Source organism: Triturus cristatus, chromosome 6 (genome assembly GCF_964204655.1).
Source record: "Triturus cristatus chromosome 6, aTriCri1.1, whole genome shotgun sequence".
Classification (NCBI taxonomy): domain Eukaryota; kingdom Metazoa; phylum Chordata; class Amphibia; order Caudata; family Salamandridae; genus Triturus; species Triturus cristatus.
The window spans coordinates 47,664,001-47,687,458 of NC_140589.1; the positions used below are offsets into that span (position 1 = coordinate 47,664,001).

General features: G+C 44.0%; 2 protein-coding genes across 2 annotated transcripts in view; one reads left to right on the top strand and one right to left on the bottom strand.

Moving 5' to 3' along the window:
- GLP1R (glucagon like peptide 1 receptor) overlaps window positions 1-23,458 on the bottom strand; it is a 1,134,570-nt gene that overhangs the window by 285,763 nt on the left and 825,349 nt on the right. The gene's annotated exons all lie outside the window — the stretch shown is intronic.
- Window positions 5,484-6,713, top strand: LOC146813753 (endogenous retrovirus group 3 member 1 Env polyprotein-like). Its single transcript, XM_085609066.1, has one exon. The coding sequence runs from the start codon at window positions 5,484-5,486 to the stop codon at window positions 6,711-6,713; it is 1,230 nt and encodes a 409-aa protein (XP_085465192.1).

Sequence of the window (23,458 nt, forward strand, 5' to 3'; positions counted from 1 at the left end):
CCTTCGCACTATGATCTTGAGGGTGTTATGGATGTTTTCCATCAATGGGAAGCACCGAAACAGAGATACGTATTTGATATGATGTGTTCTTTCCTTCGTGAACAGTGGGAAGATAGTGAGGTAGGGCAGACTCCGCCTGAGTTGTTCCGTGCGCAGTCCGAGTTTGCGAAAGGAACTATAGTGGGTCTTGATGTTGAAAGAGCAGTCGCGACATTGTTGTCATTTAGGAGTGAGTCTCCTTCTAGGTCATTGTTTGAGCCTGATTCTTCAGTTAGGAGAAAGGCGCGTCAATATCCGATGCGTGAGGTTCCTCCCGTTTGGAGACCTGGTGATGCGCAAGCTAATCCTCCTGTTCTGCCACATTTCCAGCGCGTTTGGGTACATGTTCCATGGAAGCGTGCCGAAGTCCTAGCTCTAAAGCCGACTCTGCCTGATCCACGTAAAAATCCTGCGGGGTTTTATTAGGAGCTATCTCAAACTGCGGGTTCATGTATTATGAATTTGGCTGATATAGATATGTTATTTGGGAATGTTGTTCCACAGCCTATATGGAGTAAGATTCGTCATACGGATCATGCGCAGGAATTAGGTGATACATGGAATAATCTTAGAACTGCAGATGAAAGACAAATAGGTGGTGCTAAACCCGAGAATGTGATTGCTGATCTCCCTGGTAGAATTATTGATTATATGAAGACTTTGATGCCTGCTATGCGTGTCAATTGGGACAAGTTGTCTGCATGCAAGCAGAAGAAAGACGAAACTGTGTCCGACTTTTTCACTCGATTTGAAGAGACATTCGTAGACCACAGTGGTCAAGACATGAGTACAGAAGGTGGTCAAAGGTTGTTCATTGACAAGTTTGTGCATAATTTGCTTCCCGAGTTGTGCAATAGGTTGAAGGATTCTGAAAGTGCTTGGGCTGTTTCTTCGTCGGCACAGATATTGGCTACTGCCCAGTACTATGAGAATAGAAATAAGGATGAGATAGAGAAAGCGGATAAAAAAGACTAAAGAATTGAAGACTAAGGTTCTTTTGCAGCAAGCATACCCGCCTCGCAATACCCAGCGTGATTATCAGCAACCCCAACAATATCAGAGAAACTCGCAAAGGTTCGAGTCTTCTCAACAGCGTTTTCCTGTAGGCCCTAATCAGTGTGCGTATTGCAAAGAAGAGGGTCACTTCAAGAATAGTTGCCCGATTTTATTACAGCGCACGAATGGTGTTTCTGGTATGAGAGGTCGAGGTGTTCAACAAGCTCCGCGAGGTCGAGGACGTGGTATGTCTCAGATTGCGCGCTCCTTGCCTCCGCAGAATTCGATGAATTGTTTTGATCAACAGAATGGCGCGTCTGGTAGGACGGCTCAGTATTATGCGGACGATTATTACGTTGAAGGTGAGAACATGGAAGGTACTGATTGCTAGGACAGCCACAGACAAAGAGAGGGAGTTGTCTCAGTTCCAGTAGATCAGAGTGGACCTTACGTTGAAGTGATTGCATCAGGTGTGTCAGAGCCTTTTCTGTTGGATACTGGTGCTGCGAAAAGTTCTATCATGCACTCTAAACTCCCTGGCGCACCTTTGTCTGGCTTAACGAATGTTTCAGTAGGTTTTTCTGGCGCCCCGGTTAGTAATCCTATTTCTAGTCCTTTGTCTCTTTCTGTTGGACCTTGTGAATTCGAAGCACCCCTCATTCTGACGACAGGTTGTGGTGAGAACTTGTTGGGATTGGACTTGTTGAATAGATTGTATGCGACGCTTTATTGTTCTCCTTCAGGAGTGCAGCTTACATTGGGAAAGAGAGTGATCTCTCCGATGTATTTGGCTAAAGACCAACTTCCAGCTGAATTGTCTTCTCTTCCTGATTCTCTTTGGGCTACTGGTCCTAATGATGTGGGTCTTTTGGAGATTCCGCCATATGTTGTGACATTGAAGGCGAATGCTAGATTGCCACGCATTCCACAGTATCGTATCTCAAGTAATGGTGAAAGAGCACTCTTGGCGATCATCTCTGATCTGATTGAGAAAGGTGTGATTGAGGAAACGAGAGGTAATGTGTGCAATAGTCCGGTTTTGCCTGTTCTGAAAAGAACCGATTCTTCACAACCTCCTGTATATAGGTTTGTGATCGATCTTCGCGAGGTGAATAAGATCGTTGTTCCACAATTCCCTGTCGTGGCTGATATCACCGCTTTACTGACTTTGATTCCGGCTACAGCCACGTGGTTTTCGGTGATTGATTTGAAGAATGCTTTCTTCAGCATCCCAATTGCCGTGGAGAGTAGAGATATCTTTGGCTTCTCTTTAGGAGGCCGAAGTTTCCGGTTTAAACGCACCCCTCAAGGCTATTGTGAGAGTCCATCGATCTATAGTCAAGCTTTGAAGACGCAACTTGATTTGTTGGTTTTACCTGATGGTGCTGCCCTTATTCAGTATGTTGACGATCTTTTAGTTGCTGCTGACAATGAACAGACTTGTAGAGAGGCTACTCTGTCGTTGTTACGTCACTTGTTTGATTTCCATCATAAGGTTTCTCTTTCGAAGTTGCAGTATTGCCGACAAGACGTTACCTACTTAGGTCACCTCTTATCAAAGGAGGGAAGAAGATTGACCCCAGAAAGAATTCAAGCAATTGCGAAAATGAGTGTGCCCACGACACAGAGAGAAGTGCGTGCTTTTCTGGGTATTACATCGTACTGTAGACAGTGGATTCCTAATTTTTCGTTGCTTGCAAAACCTTTGATAGCTCTTACTGTTAAGGATACTCCGAATCCTATTCCTTGGACTGACGAATGTCAGAAGAGATTTTCAGAATTGCATGATGCGCTGTGTTCGGCTCCTGTGTTGGGTACTCCCGATTACAGTAAACCTTTCACATTGTATGTCCACGAGAGAGAGGGATGTGCATTGTCAGTTTTGACTCAACAGTTTGGCGACAAGCAACGTCCATGTGCTTATTTTTCGTCGACTTTGGATCCGGTAGCTAGAGCATTGCCGAGTTGTTTGAGAGCTACAGCGGCAGCGGCTGTTTCAATCCGACAGTCTGCTGGTTTGGTGATGGACAATACACTGACAGTGATGGTTCCACATGCAGTGGATAACTTGTTGAACCGTACCAAGACACAGCACTTAACTAGTGCTCGGTTGTCAGGTTACGAATTGACCTTGTTAGCAAGTCATGTACATATAAAGAGATACAACACGTTGAATCCAGCCACGTTGTTGCCGATCTCAACTGAGACAGATGATACCGAACAGCATGATTGTTTTCTTAGGACTGAGGAAGAAACAAAAGGGAGGATAGACCTTAGGGACACTCCTCTTGCAGAATGTGATGGTACTTTATGGGTTGATGGTTCGTGCTTCAAACTTCCGAATGGTGATACGACTGCGGCATATGCGGTTACGACTTTGCATACGATTGTTGAAGCTGCTCGTATCCCACATAATTCAGCACAAGCGGCAGAGTTGATTGCATTGACAAGAGCGTGTGTGTTGTCGAAAGGGAAAAGAGTGACTGTGTACACGGACAGCCAGTATGCGTTCAGTGTTGCTCTTAGCTTTGGACGATTGTGGAGAGAACGTGGGTTTCTGACTTCGCATGGGACCAAGATCCAACATGGTCAATTGGTGAATGAACTTCTTGAATCTCTTACTTTGCCGTTGCAAGATGCGATCGTGAAATGCAGTGCGCATATGAAAGTCACGGATGATGTTGGCCGTGGTAATGCGTTTGCAGATGAAGTCGCGAAAGAGACTGCGAGAGATGTGATGAGTCGAATGTATGTTGCGGGCCCGGCGAGATGGATTCCAGATAGAAGTATGTGTGAAGATACGATCGAAAGTGTGAAATCCATCCGAGCTGAAGCTACAGAGAAAGAGTTGAATGAATGGCTAGAAAGCAAGGGTAAATTGGACTCGAACGGTTGTTGGGTTGAGTTGTCAGAGCATCAGCGATGGTTGCTGCCTGATGCGTATGTACTTCCAGTGGTTACGATGGCACATGGAATGGCCCATATCAGTGTGAAAGGGATTTGTAAGTTGTTGGCCCCAGTATGGCAAAATGCTGGAATTCCTAAGTGTGCAGAGAATTTGGTCAAGAACTGTATGGTTTGTTTGATGTACAATCCTGGTAAGGGAACTCCAACTCCAGCTGGTCATTTTGCTCCTCCCACGTATCCATTTGAGGCCTTGCAGCTAGATTTCATCCACATGGAGAGGTGCAACAACCTGAAGTATGTCTTAGTGGTCGTTTGCTCTTTTTCTAGATGGGTGGAAGCCTCCCCTTTGAGGGACAACACTGCCTTGTCCACAGCTAAAGCCCTTATTAAGGAATTTTTCCCTAGGTATGGGTTGCCGAGAATGGTCTGGAGTGACAATGGGAGTGAATTTGTGGGTCAAGTGATGAAGAGAGTGTGTGATGGGTTAGGAATCCGGCAGAAGTTCCACGCTGCCAATCATCCCTAGTCAGCTGGTCTAGTTGAGTGCTACAATGGCACGTTAAAATTGAAATTGGCCAAAATTCAAGCGAGCTCTGGTCTACAATGGCCTGACGCTTTGCCGTTAGCCCTTCTGTCCACAAGAATGACTTTGCATTCGCGAATGGGTCTGAGTCCTTATGAGGTTGTGTTTGGTCGCCCGGCAAATATTTGGGGAGTGCCGCGGCCGACAAAATTTAGTGAGATAGAACACCCTGTATTGCTTGACTACCTGTACGAATTGACGGCTAAATTGCGTGTTCTGCATCAACAGGTTCATGATACTTTGCCACAGGTTTCTGAAGATCCAGGGCACGCCATTGAACCTGGCGCGTGGGTGCTCGTGAAGAATTTTCAGCGAACCAAGAACGAGCAGCCCCGCTGGACAGGACCTTACCTGGTGTTGTTATCTACCCGTTCTGCGGTACGAGTGCACGCTAAAAAGAACTGGATTCACGGCGTACATTGTAAGAGGGCCCCTTTGCCTCTGCCGTACGACCGGTGGATCCAAAAAGGACTTTCTGAGACTGAGACCGTGCCTCGTTTCTGCCTTTCAGCGATGCCCTTTTGATTGGAACAAACACGGAGCCAGAAAGCGACGATCTTCTTCAAGAAGCTGTGCCTCCATCGAACCGTTTGAACACTGTTGAACCTGAGCTACTTTTCCGAGAACAGACATTGCCTGGCAAAGAGCGTTATAATTTGCGACCAAGAGTCACGGGACAAATAACAAATTAAGTTCCTTCTTTGCTATTTTTAAGGTTAGCTCCCCTCCGAGAAACTATTTTTGATTTTTGTTTTTCGAACCACCATCCGGGTTCAGCTGTAGGGTCGCGGTGCCAAGACCTTGGAGTGCAAGCCGAAGACGTTAGGTCGACGGTTCTGGTTGGTCTAAGGGCGTTCCCTGGACCGACAGGCGCATTCCTTAGCACGGAACACCCATCCGCCGCGAGCAGCACGATTAGAGGATGGAGTTTTTCGGGATGGAGAGACCTACTAAAAGAATGAGCTTCAAGAGCAAAATGTGTATAATAATGAGTAGAAAACGTTTTTTAATATTCTGTTTGTTTATACTGTTTAGTTTAATGATGTTTTTAATTGGATATGTGACATTCTCTATTCAAGTGACATTCATGCCCACTACACAACCCATGCCTCCTCCTACTGTTTCTTCGCATTCTTTTCACCCTCTGCCCGAACATGAGTCCATTAGGAGAATGGAATTCGCTAATAATTCCTTTGTTCAGCTTCTGCACCAACACCAGCTAGTAGTGAACACAACTAATTGTTGGGTGTGTGGCCTTATGCCCCATACTACCGATAAAGGTATTCCTTACCTGGTCCTGCCATTTAGCTACAATGGTTCTGTTTGGGCATACAGAACAATGTTCATTTATGCCCGTGAAGTTAACCCCCTACGTTCTGTGAAGGATAATCCGAGGAATAGTGCTCTGGTCAAGGGAATAGTCGACATGATTAGAGGAATAGGTTCTTATGAGACTATCCCGAGAGATGAGACGCTAGCGTATATTGGGTGGAACGTTACTGGATATGGAGCTAGTCTGAGTGGGAACCAGCGAGCGAAGAGATCCTCTCCGATTTGGATAGTACCCCATCAGGGACATTACTGTCTGCAAGCTAATGGCAAGAATCATAGAGCTCAGTTAGGGAGGAGTGTTTGCACTGAGACATATGTTTTTGCATCCCAGACTTCCCCGCCGTTTCTAGCAGCTAAGGGTACCTACTTCATTTGCCATGACAGAGCGTATACATGGTTGCCCCCTGATTTCTCGGGCGCATGTTTTGTCTCGTTCTTGTTACCTCCTACATTTACAGCTGCGGCAGATTACCACAAAATGAGAGTCGTTAGAGGTGTCTTCAGTAAGGAAGATACCGCAGGACAAGAATTGGGAGATTTCTTGAAGGGTTTTCTGCCGTTTTGGGGACCTATGATTAACAGCAGGAACATACGGCAATTGACGAGAGTGGTTGAGTCCACCATAATTGAGACTGCCGGTGCCCTTAGTAACTTGACTGCTGAGCTCCAGTCGGATCGCCTTATGACTCTTCAGAACAGAGTTGCGTTAGATGTCATACTTGCAGATAGAGGAGGGGTCTGTAAATTGATCCAATCGAGCTGTTGTGTTTTCATTCCAGACAATGCTCCGACAGTTTTCCAAGCCATCTCCAAGCTACATAAGATCTCCGAGTCCGTACATAAAGAAGGAGATTGATCGTTAATGGGATGGTTCTGGGGATTGTTATCCACCTGGGGATGGAAGATTCTGATGGTCATTGGGATGGCATTAGCTATCCTTTTCCTGTTCTGTCTCTGTGTACAGTGTGCTCCTGCTATATGTGGCCTTTTTGCTACCTCGTGTTCGAGGAGGCCTGTCCAGAGAGAGTTACTAAGTACCAGGATGATGCTACAGCAACATCTTAATGATCTGATGAATATAGACCTGGATTCAGATTGACGTGAGTTTAGGTTATTGCCTATGTAAGGGCAAAAGGAGGGTCTGTGGTTCCGTGAATTCTGAACCCGTTCAATGAAGGTTGTCGTATCGTGACGATTTTGGTATCAGCGAACCGCGAATGACAAGTGCGGTATGCATGAGTGTTTTCGTCATGCTACACCGATGGATTGACTGTGTATTTGGCGATCTAGTCTGAACTCTTGGGTTTCATTTTGTGCATAACCGCCATTTTGTGGTTGCCCTCACATAGGCTAATGAATACAGGATGACTGTGGCCAAGCAAGCCTCTAGGGACGCATACACCTTAGCTTGAATTCGTGTTGACTCCTGTTTGACCTGAGTCAACTGACCCTGTTGCCTGAGGCTAAACTTGTTGAGCCAGTTCCTTGTTAAGCAGCTGGTCAGATAGAGATCAAAGAGCAGGACATTATTGGTTCTATGACACGCGCACACACCCCTCTATCTTGCTTCTCATCTGTTTCTGCTCCTTCCTTTATGGCCTTATGGCTTAATTATTGACTTGGGTTGAGGTCTTTTATGATGGGCCCGTCCGGCCTGTTCGAGCAAGAATGCCGGATTTTTGCCTTGTCATTTGCGATGGGCTGGATAACTGAAAGTGGGTTTGTCGTTATGTGATGCCGCTGTAAATGTCATCCTCTGATTGGTCAAATTTGTAAGTAATTGATGCTAGCCAGGAACGTGGTTTTGGCATAAAAGACGATGCTCCGTTCTATGATTTCGAGCAGTCTCCTGAGAACATACACCGTGTTGTACTTCTAGGACCTCTGTTACTGGCTGCAGCTAATAAATTTGATCTTTGACGTCACCAAGAAGCATCCCGTGTCTCTGTACTCTAAGACAGGTGGACCCGAAGACTTTGGGCGTGCCCCCTGCGCCGCTGGGTTCAAATCCCGGTTCTTCAATACACATGATTATTTAAGGTTATACTAGTTATTGACATTAAAATACATTCACAAAGTGGGACATGCTTCTAATCACAATGTACCAAATACGATAAAATGTGGAAGCACAAGCCATTTGTCATCGGGCCATGGAGTTTGTGATGAGCACTTCTCCCGTTTTCCAAAACAGCAGTTCAAACATGAATGGCAAAATATCCTAGTTTGCAAAATGTTTTCTATATAATTATGGCTCTGCGATATTTGCCTCCTAATGGAAGATCTGCTGCATGATCTGACCATTTAAACTAATAAATTGTTTATAGCTCAAACGTTTCTAAAGTCAATAAAAAATGTGACTTGTTTTGCTGCGGAGTGGATGGCTTATTGCAAAGGTTGACTGATCACCTTTCTCACTGTTGCATTTGTATGTTACACTGGTACTAATAAGGCAAAATCTTTCCAAAGACTGTTAGCATGTGTACACATGTCAAAATAATAAAATATCAGAAAATATACTGCATTACGATGCAGCCTTTTTTTAATGCATAATTTAGTCAACACTGCGGCATAATTGTGTCCTTCTTTGCTGCATATTTAATTCCAGTGGCCCCACAGCAAGCAGCACATGTTAAAAGTGCCTGTGAACGAAGCAGAGAGACTGTGAAGTTTTCGAACTTAGTTTGGTGTGCGTGCAAATTCTGCATTGCCAATCCCTGGTGAGTTGCAGCTACTACTTCTGAAACAAGGCCAATGGAGCTACCTATGGGTGAGGCAGACTGGCCTCAAGGGCAGGGCCGGCCTTAGCACTGGTGGTGCCCTGTGCATTAATGTTTGTTATTGCCCCCCACTGACCACCTCTGCCATGGATTCCCTCACTACCACCCTTTAACAGTGCCCCTCAAGTCTCCATAACCACACTCTCTCTCAGATGCATTTAATTTGATTTACAGCGCCGCTCATAACAGTGTAGGGTGTCACAGCACTTTACATCGCACACATTACTCAGGGACAATCAATATCTGTGTAAATCACTGTACAGAAAATGTTACATAAGAGTAAGGACTACAAGGTGTAGGAGTCACATGATATAACAAAAAGTGTAGATAACCTGCACACCTAAACTTTCCTAAATTAAAGACAAATGTAATCAGCTTTTGCTTCAGTTATCCAAAATTTTAAAGTGGTGCTGCCCTTGACATAGCCTGACTGGCCCCGTCAGGTAATGAAATATATCCCAAAATCAAACAGAACCTGTTTGAGCACAAGGACGCACTTTTCACTTGCCCAATATGGTGCTCTGTAATTTTCACAAGATTTTTTCAAAATGGTTGCTAAAGAAAAATAATAGTAATAATTATACATGCATTCTCTAGTTGTCAACACTGTTTCACAGTATTCTCTGTAATCAATATGAACAGTTTCCTCAAGCAACAGTTAGTAACCCAAGATCTCTTGGGACGAGGTATAAAAAGAAATCATAATCACAAAAGGCAAAACAAAACTGGTAACAGTTCAACAAACTTTATTCTTCTTTATTTTCGGGTTCAAATTTTTCATATCTTGGTTGATCAAAACAGCATCAAACACTTCCCAATGCATTTTGGGGTGGACACCTTCATCAGGGGTACACTGCAAAAATATATATACAATCCATATGTTTCACACGAACGTACAGGTAAACAATATCAATTCAATACAGTTTTGAATGAAGTACAAAAAGTGTCAGGCCAAATCACCATTCCTCTGAACATAAAAAACAATAAGTGCATTTGCAAACAAAATGTTTGTCGTGCGGAGCGCCAAATCATTAAAATCACACAGAATGAGGAGAATAAAAGCACCCTATGTGTGCATCTAATGGAAACCAAAGTCATAATCAAGTGTAGAGATGTAAACGCCACCCAAACACTGAAGACAACTGAAAAAACATGCTCAATTGTCTCCCCTGCCTAACGCAGGAGAACTCACCTACGTAGATGCCATGAACGGAACTGTACAACTACCGCGGTGTGTAGGCTAAAAACGTACTCGCTGCAAAAGGTAATGAAAAAAGAATATAAAGACAACAGTGCAAACCAAGTACTGTAAACAAAAAACACAAAAAACCTGTGAAACATGCACCTGCTTCCAACTTCTATTTTGTCGTCTCCCTTTCCTCCTATGGTAATAAAGGTGTAGCAGTGTTCTTGACGAACTACAAGAAAAAAGACTATGTCACCAGTGCCGCGTAGCTTCACCGAGACCCTGAAACAAACGCTCCCTCATGCTTACCTCTAGAGTATATTCATTGTGTGGAAATGGTTCCTCTCTCCTCCATGTACGCTATGCCCCGGGGTGCTCTATCTTCTCAACTTTAACTATTGTTTGTATGTGACGGCAACAGCCGCTAGACATAGACAACAGACTTACCGATACAAACTCAATGCACACGAAGCGGTAACTTTGCGGTAAAGGAAACTGTTCATATTGATTACAGAGAATACTGTGAAACAGTGTTGACAACTAGAGAATGCATGTATAATTATTACTATTATTTTTCTTTAGCAACCATTTTGAAAAAATCTTGTGAAAATTTCAGAGCACCATATTGGGCATGTGAAAAGTATGTCCTTGTGCTCAAACAGGTTCTGTTTGATTTTGGGAGTCACATGAGAACCATACTAGTAGTCCGTATAGTTTAATAGTGATTGGTCTGGAGAAACATAAACTCAGAATTAAAAAAGTAATACCATGATTGGGGGTACTCTTTAATAATCAGAATTGATTTCTGAACAAAAGAACACTTTTTGCAACATTAGGATAATCAAAGACTGGGGTAAAAAACATAACGCTCTAATTTATACCTTGCAGTTTGTATGCAGCTCTTAGATGAAAGTTAATAGCTCACTGTTCTATGTTAGGATTTTAACTTATAAACTGCAAGTAACAAAAGGATCTCTCTGATAAAAGCAGTAGCCCACTGACCTATTTACATTATGTGCACTTTGTGATCTGCATGGTACATGTTCTTTGCAGCAGGCACATTAACCCTCTGAGCTACCTTTCCTTGAATCAAAACTGCCCCTAGACAAAATTATCTCTCTCTAGGAAGAACATTAAACACCAGAGTCATCATGACATTTTTATTGTTGCCGAAAATAGCTGGAGGCCAGGAAGGAGGCAGCAAGCGCTTTTAAAACCTTAATATACTTGCAAACATAATGCCTCCACCCAAAGTCAGCACCCAGTGCGGTCACACCGGTTGCACTGCTCTAGAGCTGGCCCTTCTCAAGGTTCCTGTGACCACATTCACAGAGTCACTGTTGTTCTAGGCTGTGCTGCTTCATAGGCCTGCCCGCAAGACTGGAGGTGAACTTCAGTATGGATTGTGGTGGACAAACCTTGAAGGTTAACCCACACTTGCCACTGCTAGGGTCCACCTGCTGGTGCCAAGACACCAGGGCTTCTAAGGTCTTGCTCAGCCTTCTAGCATGTGATTGTGCTCTCTCAGGAGAGTGGTCTGGTGGACTGGTTATTAAGGCTGAACCTGGTTCCCCCGTTCCAAATTCAGTAGCTCTGGCCATAGTGCCACATCCTCTCCCCCACTGAACACCATACTGCCCCACTGAGAAAAACTCACACTGGCTTCAACTACAACCCAATTGCTGCCAGCTATAAACACCTGGAAGCGGCTCAATTTAAATTACGTACTAGACAAGAGCAATATGCGGCCTACAAAAAAAAGTAACAACATCCTGGAAAAAGCAAACACTCATAGGGAATGCAAAATGTAGCAAACCATGTGAAATGTAAGTAGGAACAACATGGTACCTTAACGCTTTTACACTCACCATTCAGAAATCAGTGAGTGCTTTTGCCTGAAAAGTTAAGGACAGGACTACAGGGCCCGGAAGGGACCCGTTTCAATGTCCATTGCTTATATCCTTACAAAACGTAAGCAGTATGGTAAAAAGACCACATCCCTGAACACATTTTGTTTTCCAATCCACACTTTGCAGTACCTCCAGGATTGGTGCACTAGTTGCAAGCCCAGGGAAAACAAAGACAAGAAAACAAAAATAGCGCTTCACTGGCAAACTCTGTAAAAGTGGCGCTAATGTGTTTGGGTGTGAATAAAATCAATTTGGCCAGTTTGCTACCACTCTGTCTTACTTTATTTAGTTATTTTTCATATTTTTAACCTTTTATTCCAGATGCTGCACTTTGGAATTAAAATACGACATTTCCAGAAAAATGTTTTTCTTTTTTGGATCCATTTCACAGGGGAGCAAATAATGTTGAAGTCACGGTTTTCAGTAAGAGAAGAACTGCTAGACAGAAAGAGAGGGAAGAAGGAAAGAGTGGGGGGGCAGCTGAAGCGGCAGAGCAGAAGTGGACACTGTATTTTTTCTTCTCTGGGCAAGAAGGAAAAGACAGAGTCCTGTTACTTCTCTGCCACTCGTCCTCGAACGCCAGGATTGCCAAGCTTTATTTATAGGTGATGGTGATTTCTTGCACCTTGGGACTCATTTTCAAAATAAAAAAGTACAGGAACGGAAGTCGGAGTCAAGGGTCGGAACATTAGGTCTTTGACAAGAGTTAACTCAGCCAAGGGTCAGAACATCAGGTCTGCGCCGCGAGCCAAGGGTCAGTATGTCAGACGGGAGCCAAGGGTCAGAACATCAGGCGGGTGACAAAGGTCAGAACGTCAGGAGGGAGCCAAGGGTTAGAACGTCAGGTCTTAGACAGGAGCCATGGGTCAGAATATTAGGTCTGCGCCAGGATTGGATTGGGATTAAAAATCGGCTCAGGCACGCAAAAAAAACGTGGCCCACATTTGCATATTGCCTTTCCGCAAAACACTGCTTCGGCAAAATGTTATCAAAAAAAGAAGGGAGGAGGGGGGGTTTCAAAAAATGCACGGATTAGTTGAAACACACATGAAAACAACTGAGGCCACTTTTGCTCAGGCCCCCTGCCCACGCTCAATATGCATATATTAATGGGCCGTCCCAGGGAGAGAAAGGGAGTGACACCTCTGCCGTTGATTAAAGGGGGATAATGGACGCCAATCTACCTCCAGAAAGCCCACTCAGGCATCCACTGGGCCGCTGGCAGCATCGAGCAAAGCAGAAACTGCTAAATCGGCCCCAGGCTGCTCAAAAAAGCAGACCACAGCTACAATTCGGATACCGGCCCCTCGGGCATTGCCCGAATGCCCGCGTTACCAATCCCACGCTGTGCACCATGAGCCAACAGTCAGAATGAATGCCTTGCACTGTGGCTCAAAGTTCGGACGTGCTCCTCCTTTGCCAACTTATGTGAGGACGTCTGCCGGGGCAAGGAGTGAAATAAGCACAGTGCTTCATGTCATACCCCCGTTACCGCTTGTGCTGCTGTAACTGCGATGCTGTAGCATACTGGTTGGTGAAAGGCTGCGGAAGCTGAAGCACGCCTGCCAAACCTACCGACATGTTCATTTGAAGCCTGCATTACAAATTAAAGACAGCAGTTCACATCCTAACCAATGCTAACTCGTGCAAAAAACCACAGACAAATACCCGTCGTGCACACCGTTCACCACGGCTATTGTTGCAGCTTTGAGACCGCTGAAAAAGGAGGATGTCCTGCACTTCAGAGACAGCCCCTCCTACAGCTGGGATCACTTCTCATGAGAGGTTCCATAGCAGCTCTTTCACAAAAGAGACATGCACCGATGGAACGGGCAAGACCAGGGTGGTAATGTTAGTCTGCAGGAGAATCTGCAGCAGAATATCTTCTAAAGTGTTATCTCAATGTTAATGAAAATTCCACCTCCAAATTATCCTTTGGATTTATATTTTTCCAAATCAGATGATTCTGTTACAATCCAACTCTAAGCCTGGCCTTGGTCGGGTTTCCTCTATTTACTGCAGTGTGAATCAGTGATTCACGCGGCAACAATAAAATGCATCAAGCCTTCAGTGGGAAAGAAATGTTCTCCTAGTGAATGAAGCATTCTCTGCTGGATGCCAGAGCCAGGGAGCTAAGGCTGGAGCCATGACGGGTAAAAGCCCAAGTGGTTCCTATAGATATAAAGTATGGTCAGCCCATTCATAGCAAAAGCAGCTGTCGGTGGGAGTCGAACCAAGATGACCGCAGAGCTAATCGTGATTTTGCTTTCCATCGAGGCAATTGTGGCAGGAATACCTCCTACTTTGAGTTGGCTGTATCATAGGAAATGAGGTAAGAACTTACCTTTTTTACTGTTTTCCACCTCCGTTTCAGTCTTGAACCCCATTGTCCAGGTCCCTTCTTTGCAGCTCTGCCCCCATTGTCCCCAGGTTCGAAGGTGAGCAACTTTTACAAATGTCTTACTATGAATTGTGTGTTGACAATTGCTGTAGCCTTGTGTATTTTTGCAGTGCTCTCACGTGCAATTTGTCCTTATGTGTAATACAGTAGTGTTCATTTTCCAACTTGTCAAGGTAAAATAAACACACCTGTATTGACAGTTAAAATATTTTTGTTGTTTTTGTGGTAGTTGTGAGTGTTGTGCTTGTGGTGTCTGTGGGTGTGCATTCAGTAGCGTGTTTATGTTGTTTGTGTGGCATGCAATATGTAACAAAAAGGGGCATAACAAATTACCTACATATGTTTTTGGGGCAAAAAAAACATATATGTATATTGACACGAAAATAAGTAGTACCTACCGATCTGCACTCCAGCAGGGTTAGGACGATGCCAGCACAACAGGGTCATTTAAATAGATTTGGTGGAATACCGCCGGCTTGACAGAACCAGCAGAGCCAGCACACATCAAAATATGGGGGCAGGACTCCGTCAACTCAATGGAGTACTTGAAACCGCCACCACGGAGGGACAGCGGGAGTACCACCAAGTTCTAAATCAGGCCCGTTCTTTGTGACCTTTGTAGTGTCTAAGTTCAGGGACATGCTGCTCTATGTTCAGGTTTTTGGCAATTGAACATAACGTGTATTTTTAAAGCGCAAGTTCACCCAAGGGTATCTTGGCGAATGTATGACGTTACAACGCAAACATTTACAACGCATGCCTTTACAACACAGTTTTGCCATCACAACGCATTTTTGGAAACTACATTTACAACGTATTCCATTACAACACATACCATGACAACGCATACCATTACAACACATATTATTTTTAGGGCAACAGTAGGGTGAGTGTTGGATAGTGTAAGGGGTTACAATTACTATTCACACTCCAGTGAGTGCAACAGTAGGCTAAGTGTTGGATAGTGTAGGGGTAAAAATTACTATTTGCACTCCAGTGAGTCCAACAGTAGGGTAAGTGTTGGATAGTGTTGGTTAAAAATTACTATTCCCCATTACTTTCCTTATAATGCGTTGTAATGGCATGCGTTGTAGTGACGTGTTGTGATGGCATGCGATGTAAAGGATGTTGCGTTGTAATGACTGTGTTGTAAAGGTATTGCGTTGTAATGACTTCGTTGTAAAGGTTGTTTCCCATCTTGGTGCTGAGTAACAGATGTTAATTGTTACCCAATGCAATGGTACTAATTTTATCAACTTCAGAAGGATGAAAGGCTGAGTGAACCCGCTGGGATTTGAATCTTTGATCATGAGGTCGAATTCAGGCCCCTAAAGTGGATGCATTAGCCAGACCCAAGGATAGAAGTATTCCTCCACTGTTTTTGTCCTGGAGTCTCTGGGTAAGTTCAAGAAAATATTTAGAGAGAGGTGATGAAGTCTGGGATTTCTTCAACGCAGTTCTTCATGGGTCCAGGAGATCTGTAGATAAGATGGAATGAGCCAGTCTGAGATGGGAGGAGGGAGACGTCTTTACAGAGCCATGACTGGTTGGCAACAAGCTCTGTCACTAAAGAGGCGCGCTGCGCAACATAAGACAAGGTTCTAAAGTCTGCAACCTGTGATTGGCCAATTTCAAAGCAACGTGGATGGTGAGATTCTTTTGTATGTCTGGAATTGGCTGGTCAACAGGATGGCACAATCTGTGCCTCCCTAGGAAGAGCTGTGTGGAGCTAAGGCCAGACTCTGTGCTCAAAGCCATTGGAACAGTGTAGTGGGAGCTCGAAGAAGGGGTGATGGGCCCAGGGCCATGTTGAAGTTCAGCACCTAAGCACACTGGAACAGCCAAAGGCTCTACCCAGTGGCATGCACCCATAGCTTTCTGGTCACTTCTGAAGGCCCTACCCAGTGAATTTATGAGGTGGGATGACTTATGTGCAATGTATGCCATGCACCTAGGATGCACCAGGCCTGTTAAAAGACCATGGCCAGTGGACTCTGAAAGTAGGGTTACTAACTGCAAGACATACATTCTGGGCCTCCTCCATCTACAACAGTCTAGCCATGAACTGTGTCCAGTGGGCTCTTGAGATGCAGGTGTTGATTATAGGGTCTTGTGAAAGGTCAGGGCCTGCCCAATGTCCACAGGCAACATCCAAAGTGGGCTCTGGGCATAGCTCCTTTTACCCAGCACCCACATTCACGAGGGCCAACTCTTGCACTCAAAACCTGCTGGACACAGGCAAAGGTTGAGTCCAGTGAATGCTTTAAAGCAATATATGTGAGTGACCTCATTGATGCCATTAGTGACGTCAAAGATGAGAGATGTGATATCATCAGTCATGCCATTGCTAGCATAATTTATGAAGTCTCCTGTGACATAAAGTATGAGGTGACAATCAGCACATTGCAGGGACTTATGGCTGCTTAGGCTATGGGCACTGCCTTCCACAAGCCACAAGTCCGGACATGTCTATATCAACACCCGCCTGGCATTCCACCAACTGGTCAGAGAGCTCTGATCCTTTTACCCTAGCCTTGGCCCACATCTGTCATAGCGGTTGTGGGGTTGTTCTTTCTCCTACCTCACCACCAAGTCCTGGAATGACCTACCCCTCCACCTGCGCACCTCCCCATCTCTGAAGGGTTTCAGGAGGCAACTCAAGACTCGGCTCTTCGACCACCATCGGTTTCCGACTGAGGCTCGAACTACCCCCCAGCAACTGGAGACCCCCTGGGTGACAAGCCGAGCTCTACAAGACACACTGGTTGAGTGATTGATTGACTGTGTGAACAAAACAGATCTATTAACGGCATTCACTTTAATAAATAACCCTGCCATATTGTATATGTTTTAGATGAGGCAGGCTCTTGTGAATTCACTAAAATCTTAACGAATATGTTCTATGACACAAAATTCTCCTAGGTTCTGACTATGGCCCCAGAGTCTCATCTTCATCTGGGCTACAAAAAGGAGACAAGATCACGTGCTAACATAACATAAAATAAATAATGAATGGTAAAAAAAATCTGAATTAAAAAAAATCCACATTTAATTACCAATTAATAAATTATATAAAAATATCAATTATTATACAAAAATATTCTTTTATTTTCTTCCCAACCAACTTATCCCAAAAAATGAAAACCCAACATTTAAAATTACACATGTAAACCACATATAAATAATAAAATCCATAGAAAAATAAATTAAACAGAACAACAATTAGACATTTATTACATTTTTAAAATTATTATTTGAAGGCCGTGACCAAGACCGCTAAGTTGAAATGCTTCGCTTTTATTATACTTTGTTTGAAACACGCCCCAGAGTGCGAGCCCTTCTTGTGTTTGGTATGGGAACACTTTGGACTTTTGAAATATATATCACCACTAGGTAGTTATAGTTAGGACCAAAGTTTCCACAGGAAAAGGGGTTTTTGTTTTGCCAATAACTTTGGCCCCGCTTGACAAATCTTTATGAAATTTTCGAAAAACGTCCCCTTTTTAGTTCAGCTGCCATGTTGAAAGTTTCGGGGTGATCCGCCAAGCAGGGGGTGTGAAAAAAGGGGGATCCACAAATGTGTTTTCCCCACGTTATGTATATGGGGATTTTTAATTTTTTGAACAGGAACACGACTACAGCCTGAACCGCTGAACGGAATTACACCATATTGGGCAGAAAGTTGGATGTTGGTCCAGAAAGCGTGCTTTTTGTGATTTAGTGTACATCTGTTCACTAGTTTCAGAGATATTTAAGTAGAAAAAGATATAGATATCTGGGAATGCGAGTCTTTGCAGTGAACTTGCGTACCCTACTAATATTTGATTGGCTACCAAAACTTCAATCAGGAAGTGTTGGCAGCCATTCTTGGATTCGGCTTGAAGCAGAGGCCCATGAAAAAAGTATAAAATAAAGAAAAGGGGGCAGGGTAGGAATACCCTGACCCCCAGATATGGTGGAGGGTCCCACAGGGAAACCGCAGGAGGTTAAAAGTATTTTTTTAAATTTAATTTTGCAGTGAATTAATCGATGGACCCGCGGATCTGCAGCAAAATTTAAAAAAAGACACACGGGCTCCTGTGCTTCTTTGCTATGAAGTCTCCAGGTGTACCAAATCCCGGGGCAGTGGTTATTAATTATGCAAGGGGTACCCAACTGTGTAAATAAACATACAAATTCATGTCGACATTCGGAAATATATCTAGTTCACCAGATGTTTCATACCCGGTATCAAAATCACAAATCATGCTGTTGGCACGAGTGGCAGAAAACTTTACACATTGTCTCTGTCATAGACGGAATCTGCATAAAACTGTGCTGGTATGCGCATACAGCGGAGCATAGGTGCGCTGGTGTGCTGGCGACGACCTCACTCACCTCTTACAGTGTGTGTGTATGTGCGTGTTTTTCTGTGATTTTTCAGGTCATGAGTGTGTGAACATGGAGTAGTGGCATGAAGCCCAAGTGGGCGTATGTCTAAGGGTTTACTTCCAAGGCACTCCGGCATCAATGAATGCACCTTACACGTGAAGTGCTCAGACTGGGGAAGGTATTTGGATAAGTAGGAACCTATTAAAACTGTTGATTTCATGGGAATGCACAGGGATATATATATATTCCGTTACCATGTTACAATAATGAGCCTGAAAGACTGGACTGAGTTGAGTCCTTTTTAGGTCTCGCCTGACCCAGCGCATGCGCTGGTCTGGCGAGACTTATTGAGAGGGCTCCAAAAAGTGCTACCAGGCCAGCCTAGAGCTACAGTGCATGTGCGCAGGCGCGCGCGCCGCGCTTTACCGCGATTACTTTCACTTTCGCGGCCCCACGGCCGCTTTAATGATTGATCGTGATCGCGATCACTTTCACAGCCGCAGGGCCGCTTTGCATAGCCAATAGGTCTCGCTTTTGGGACCTTATTAGTATTTAGTTATGCAACTGTTGCATGGCTAAACACTTATAAGGTCCCAAAGGCGAGACCTATTGGCTATGCCAATGCTTGTTTTATTTTCCCATTCTGACACTGTAAATATCTAGCAATTGTGTTTGCAAAATCATGATCGTGAACAAGACCTAGTGTGGTCGAAACGCATCGAGCGTTTCTCTTGTCTTTTTAGATTTTTAGATTTGAGGTTCACATCCATATGCACACATGCACGCATGCACTTATACATACACACATTTATATTCACAAACCTCAAGTCTTTACTAGAGGTCTCTCTCGAATCAGATGCAAAATCGTCCACATTTTGTCACAGAGCAACAGTTCTTCAAGAGAGGTCCCTCCAGAGTCAGATGGAAAAACATTCAGGGCAAGATTTACTAGCAAGTGGCACACCGCAGCGCAGCAAGCAAAGGTGCTGCACTGCACTGCGTCACCGGGAGAAAGCAAAACTGCATCTTATCTAAGAAATGAGCTGGCACACTTGGTGCCAAACTGTTGGCATTGGCGCATTTTGAGCTGCCTAGCACCAACACAGGCACCCTTGCACCATAGTGTAAGGGTGTTTGCGTTGTGGTCAGGGTAGAATTTGTGCAGGAAGTGGTACTCCAGTAATGCCCTTCAGCCAGGTTTGCACAATAAAAAAACTATAAAAATAATATAAATAAATGCAAGCCACGCAACCAGTCAAACAGCAAACCAGCCAGGAGGAGAAAAAATGAAGACACGAATCATAGTTTCGACAGCCCTGTTATGAAACTTAAATGTGACTTCGCTCCAAATGTAGCTTCAAATGTGCTGTATAAATGTAAATTCTGCCTCCACCTCTGCTCCCCTGGCCCTCCATGTATCCTGTGTAGTCAGATGCTGGTGTTGCTGTGCACGGGTGGTCGCGCGCTCGCAGGGCTCCCTTCACCGATGGCTGTCCTGTATCCATGCTGCGCGCCATCATCTGTCCTGCACGCGCGCAGCTTGCGTTGTGAGTGATGCGGCCGCCGCGCAGTGATTTCTCATTTGCAGCTGGCTCTCATCCGCCATGTGCTGCGTGTCAGATAGTTCTCTGGCAGAGGGGTATTCATTACCACAGTTAGCGGTTCTCCTTTGTTGGTGTCTCGATGCTTTCACAGCTTCCATCATCGTTGTCTTCCACTGAGACCGTTCTGTTCTTGTGCCTGCCGGCTCTCACAGAGTCACAATATTTGCTACAGATTTTTAGGGATTGCAGAATATTTGAATAACGTGTGCCAAGGCTTTCCTTCTTGTTTACGCAGCATGTTCACTATTTAATTCCATGTGTGAAGTTTCATCAGCGACGCAACTCTGAATTATTATTCTGTCAAAACAGTATTGGAACAAAATCCCACAGTAGCCATTTAGTGAATTTTCTGGGTAAAGGTCTCAAAAACGCACACAAGAAAGTGTTGCTTTAAAGCAACAAATGATTTCATATAACATATTAGAAGGGAGCAAGGGTTCGTGCCCTAGAATCAGACGGCAGTTGGTTGACGCAGAGGGAATGCAGCGCCATGGCGCAGGAAGTTATGCAGTGTCTGAGGGCTGTGCTCTGGGTGTTGCACCCCTTCGAGTAGTACAGCGATATATTGACAGTAACAATTGTTAGCAAGTAAAAGAAATAGGGGGCATATCAACAACAACCGGCGATAATTATCGCAAAGCGCACTTAGCGCGAGGATAATTATCGCCGGCTAGCGTTGATTTTTATCGCTGAGATAGCGTGCTATTAGCAACGCTTATCTCAATAGCGATAAAAATCCTCACGCTAAGTGGCTAACGTGAGATTATCGCTGGAAACCCAGCAAAAATCTCACGTTAGCTTGTTGATAGGGACAGACAAACTTAGCCATGCTATCCTCCTTCCATAGGATATCATGGCTAAGTCAGAAAAATACCAGACGTAAAAAAGCAGCGTTAACTACGGTTAGCGCTGCTTTTTTTGTCTCTAACAGGGTTAGCGATATTCTTGATAATAGAAATGTCGCTTAGCGACATTTCTCCTATTATTTTACTCTGGAACGCCCCCTTTGCATCTCATTAGAGATGCAAGGGGAAGCGTAGAGTAAATGGGTGCTAACATGCAAATTTACATGTTAGCACCCTGTTGTTGATAGGGCGCTAGTTTTATCTCTGCTTTTTTGGCTTTTAAAGCCAAAAAAGCAGAGATAAAGCCCTTGTTGATATGCCCCTAAATGCTTAAACACTGTTATGAAAACATAATCATGTATTCCTATTGCTTTAACATTAATGCCCCCTGCATTTCTGTATGTCACATCTACAATATGCGCTGCTGTGTTTTATAACAACATATGGATGTCGTGTTCAAGTACTCTGGTGTCCTTAGAAGTGTTGTGTGAGTTAGGAATGACAGAACTCTTGTGGCTCCTGATGGACTCCAGAGAACTGTGACATAAGTGTTAGAGCATACTGAAGTGAATGCATGGTTAGAATGCCGAGCACACGGTTACACATAGAAGAATAAAGACGTGTTATACTATGCTCCGTGTGTGGCATAGTCATTGGCAGGTACCCAGGCTGTGGCGGACGCTACAACTGGCAACGAGATAGGGGATTAGTAACCCAAAGACTGACAGTGCTCTCCCAGAGAGTTTGCTGTGGTCTAGAGAACTCGTTGAAACAACCAGGGTTTGGACTCATAATCAGCGAGGCAGAGCCCCAATAAACAACAGAATGCCAGTACTGATCTCTCCTTCTACCTTATTTCTAAACACGTCACAAACAAACAAAACAAAGTGACCACTAGACTTTTTTCTTCTCAGTTAACCCCTTCCATGCTGCGCAAATTCCGCCGCTGTGCTGACGGTTTCTTGCGCGGGCGTGGTCATGACGGAACGGTTCCGTCATGAGCACAGCTCAACCGTGGCTCATGACGGAACCGTTCCGTCATGAGCACCGAAGGGGTTAATGAATCTATCAACATTTATTTGAACCACAAAATCAATTAATGGACTGTTCAAAATCATTGTAATCATTTGCATGTCAAATAGCTCCCATACTTCACTAATGAACAACTCTCTCATACTGCCAATCATACATTAAACACATTTCCTAATTAAATTCCCACTCAATGTTCAAACTTTCTCTCATTCATTCCAGCAGCTAAACAACCAATCATTCATACACACCCTCAACACATACTAAAAAAACATTTTTTATACACCACATTAGTTTAAAGAAAACAATATTTAAAGCAAACAAGACCTAAGGTGAATACATTTCACAATGACTATCAAAAATCGCAAATGATTCCAACATATAAAAACACTCAATAGGTCCAAAATCCAACAGCTCGACGCGTTTCAAACACCCAAATCAAATTGTTAGTGTTCTCCTCAGGACCAACAAAGCTACACCAAAACAAAGAACAATTCACGATCACTCTATGCGCTCAAAAAAACCTCTTACCTCCCTCTCTCAATTCTACCAAGAGTCTCAAACTTACCTTGTTTTTTTATTTTTTTATTAATAGATCAGCCGATCTATTCATCTGCAGGACAAATAGCGCACTCCCTGCAACAACACATCAAATGACAACCAGTGAGAGGACCATTTCACATTAATATCAAAGCCCACCATGCGGTAAAAACGGTGTATAAACAACACCAAAGACACTTACTCGTGGCAAAGCAACGCGCATTATCTTTAGAAGCCAGAGACAAGGGACGGAAACAGCTTGCTCACACAGTGTAGCAACCAGGGAAAAACTACCTATGAAGAAAAATTATATATAGGCCACTTAGTCGATTGTATATAAAAGATACAGCCCTTCATCCTCATATCGCAGGATATTTAAACTTACTTTTCACAATCCTTTTTTCAGAGTTCTTTTGGCACTCCCTTCGACGGTAGACCACTCATTAATTGCACATCTACTCTAAAATAAAACAGGGGGAGAAAAAGAGACGCCATAAGTCTCCTAATTAGCCCAATAGCTTCAACACCCAGATACTTCTTCCTCATTGTATTCTCCATACCTGATTTTTGCAAGGCTCTTCACGATTCCGTATATTCAAACGCCAGCAGGACGCCGCGGATGTTCACTTCTGGGGTAATGCCGAGTAAACACAGTTTTATTCGTCTATCGGCGTCACGTGATCGTCATATTCTTCCAGGGACGCGCAGCGGCGCTTGTGCTCATGGGAAATGTAGTTGTAAGTTTTTCGGTGATCAAAACCAAAGACTGAATATGCATGTCCATTCTCCGTGAAATAAAAACACTCATAATGAAAACCATAGCCATGAGATCGTATCTACACTTCACTTTGAAGACCCGTTTTTAGCACAATGTTTCACATTTAAAACCCATTTTATAAAATTGTCTCCCAAGCAACATGCCTCAATTAATGACATGA

Excerpts from the sequence above, each read along its gene's own strand:
- LOC146813753 (XM_085609066.1), top strand. The coding sequence starts at position 5,484 with ATGAGCTTCAAGAGCAAAATGTGTATAATAATGAGTAGAAAACGTTTT.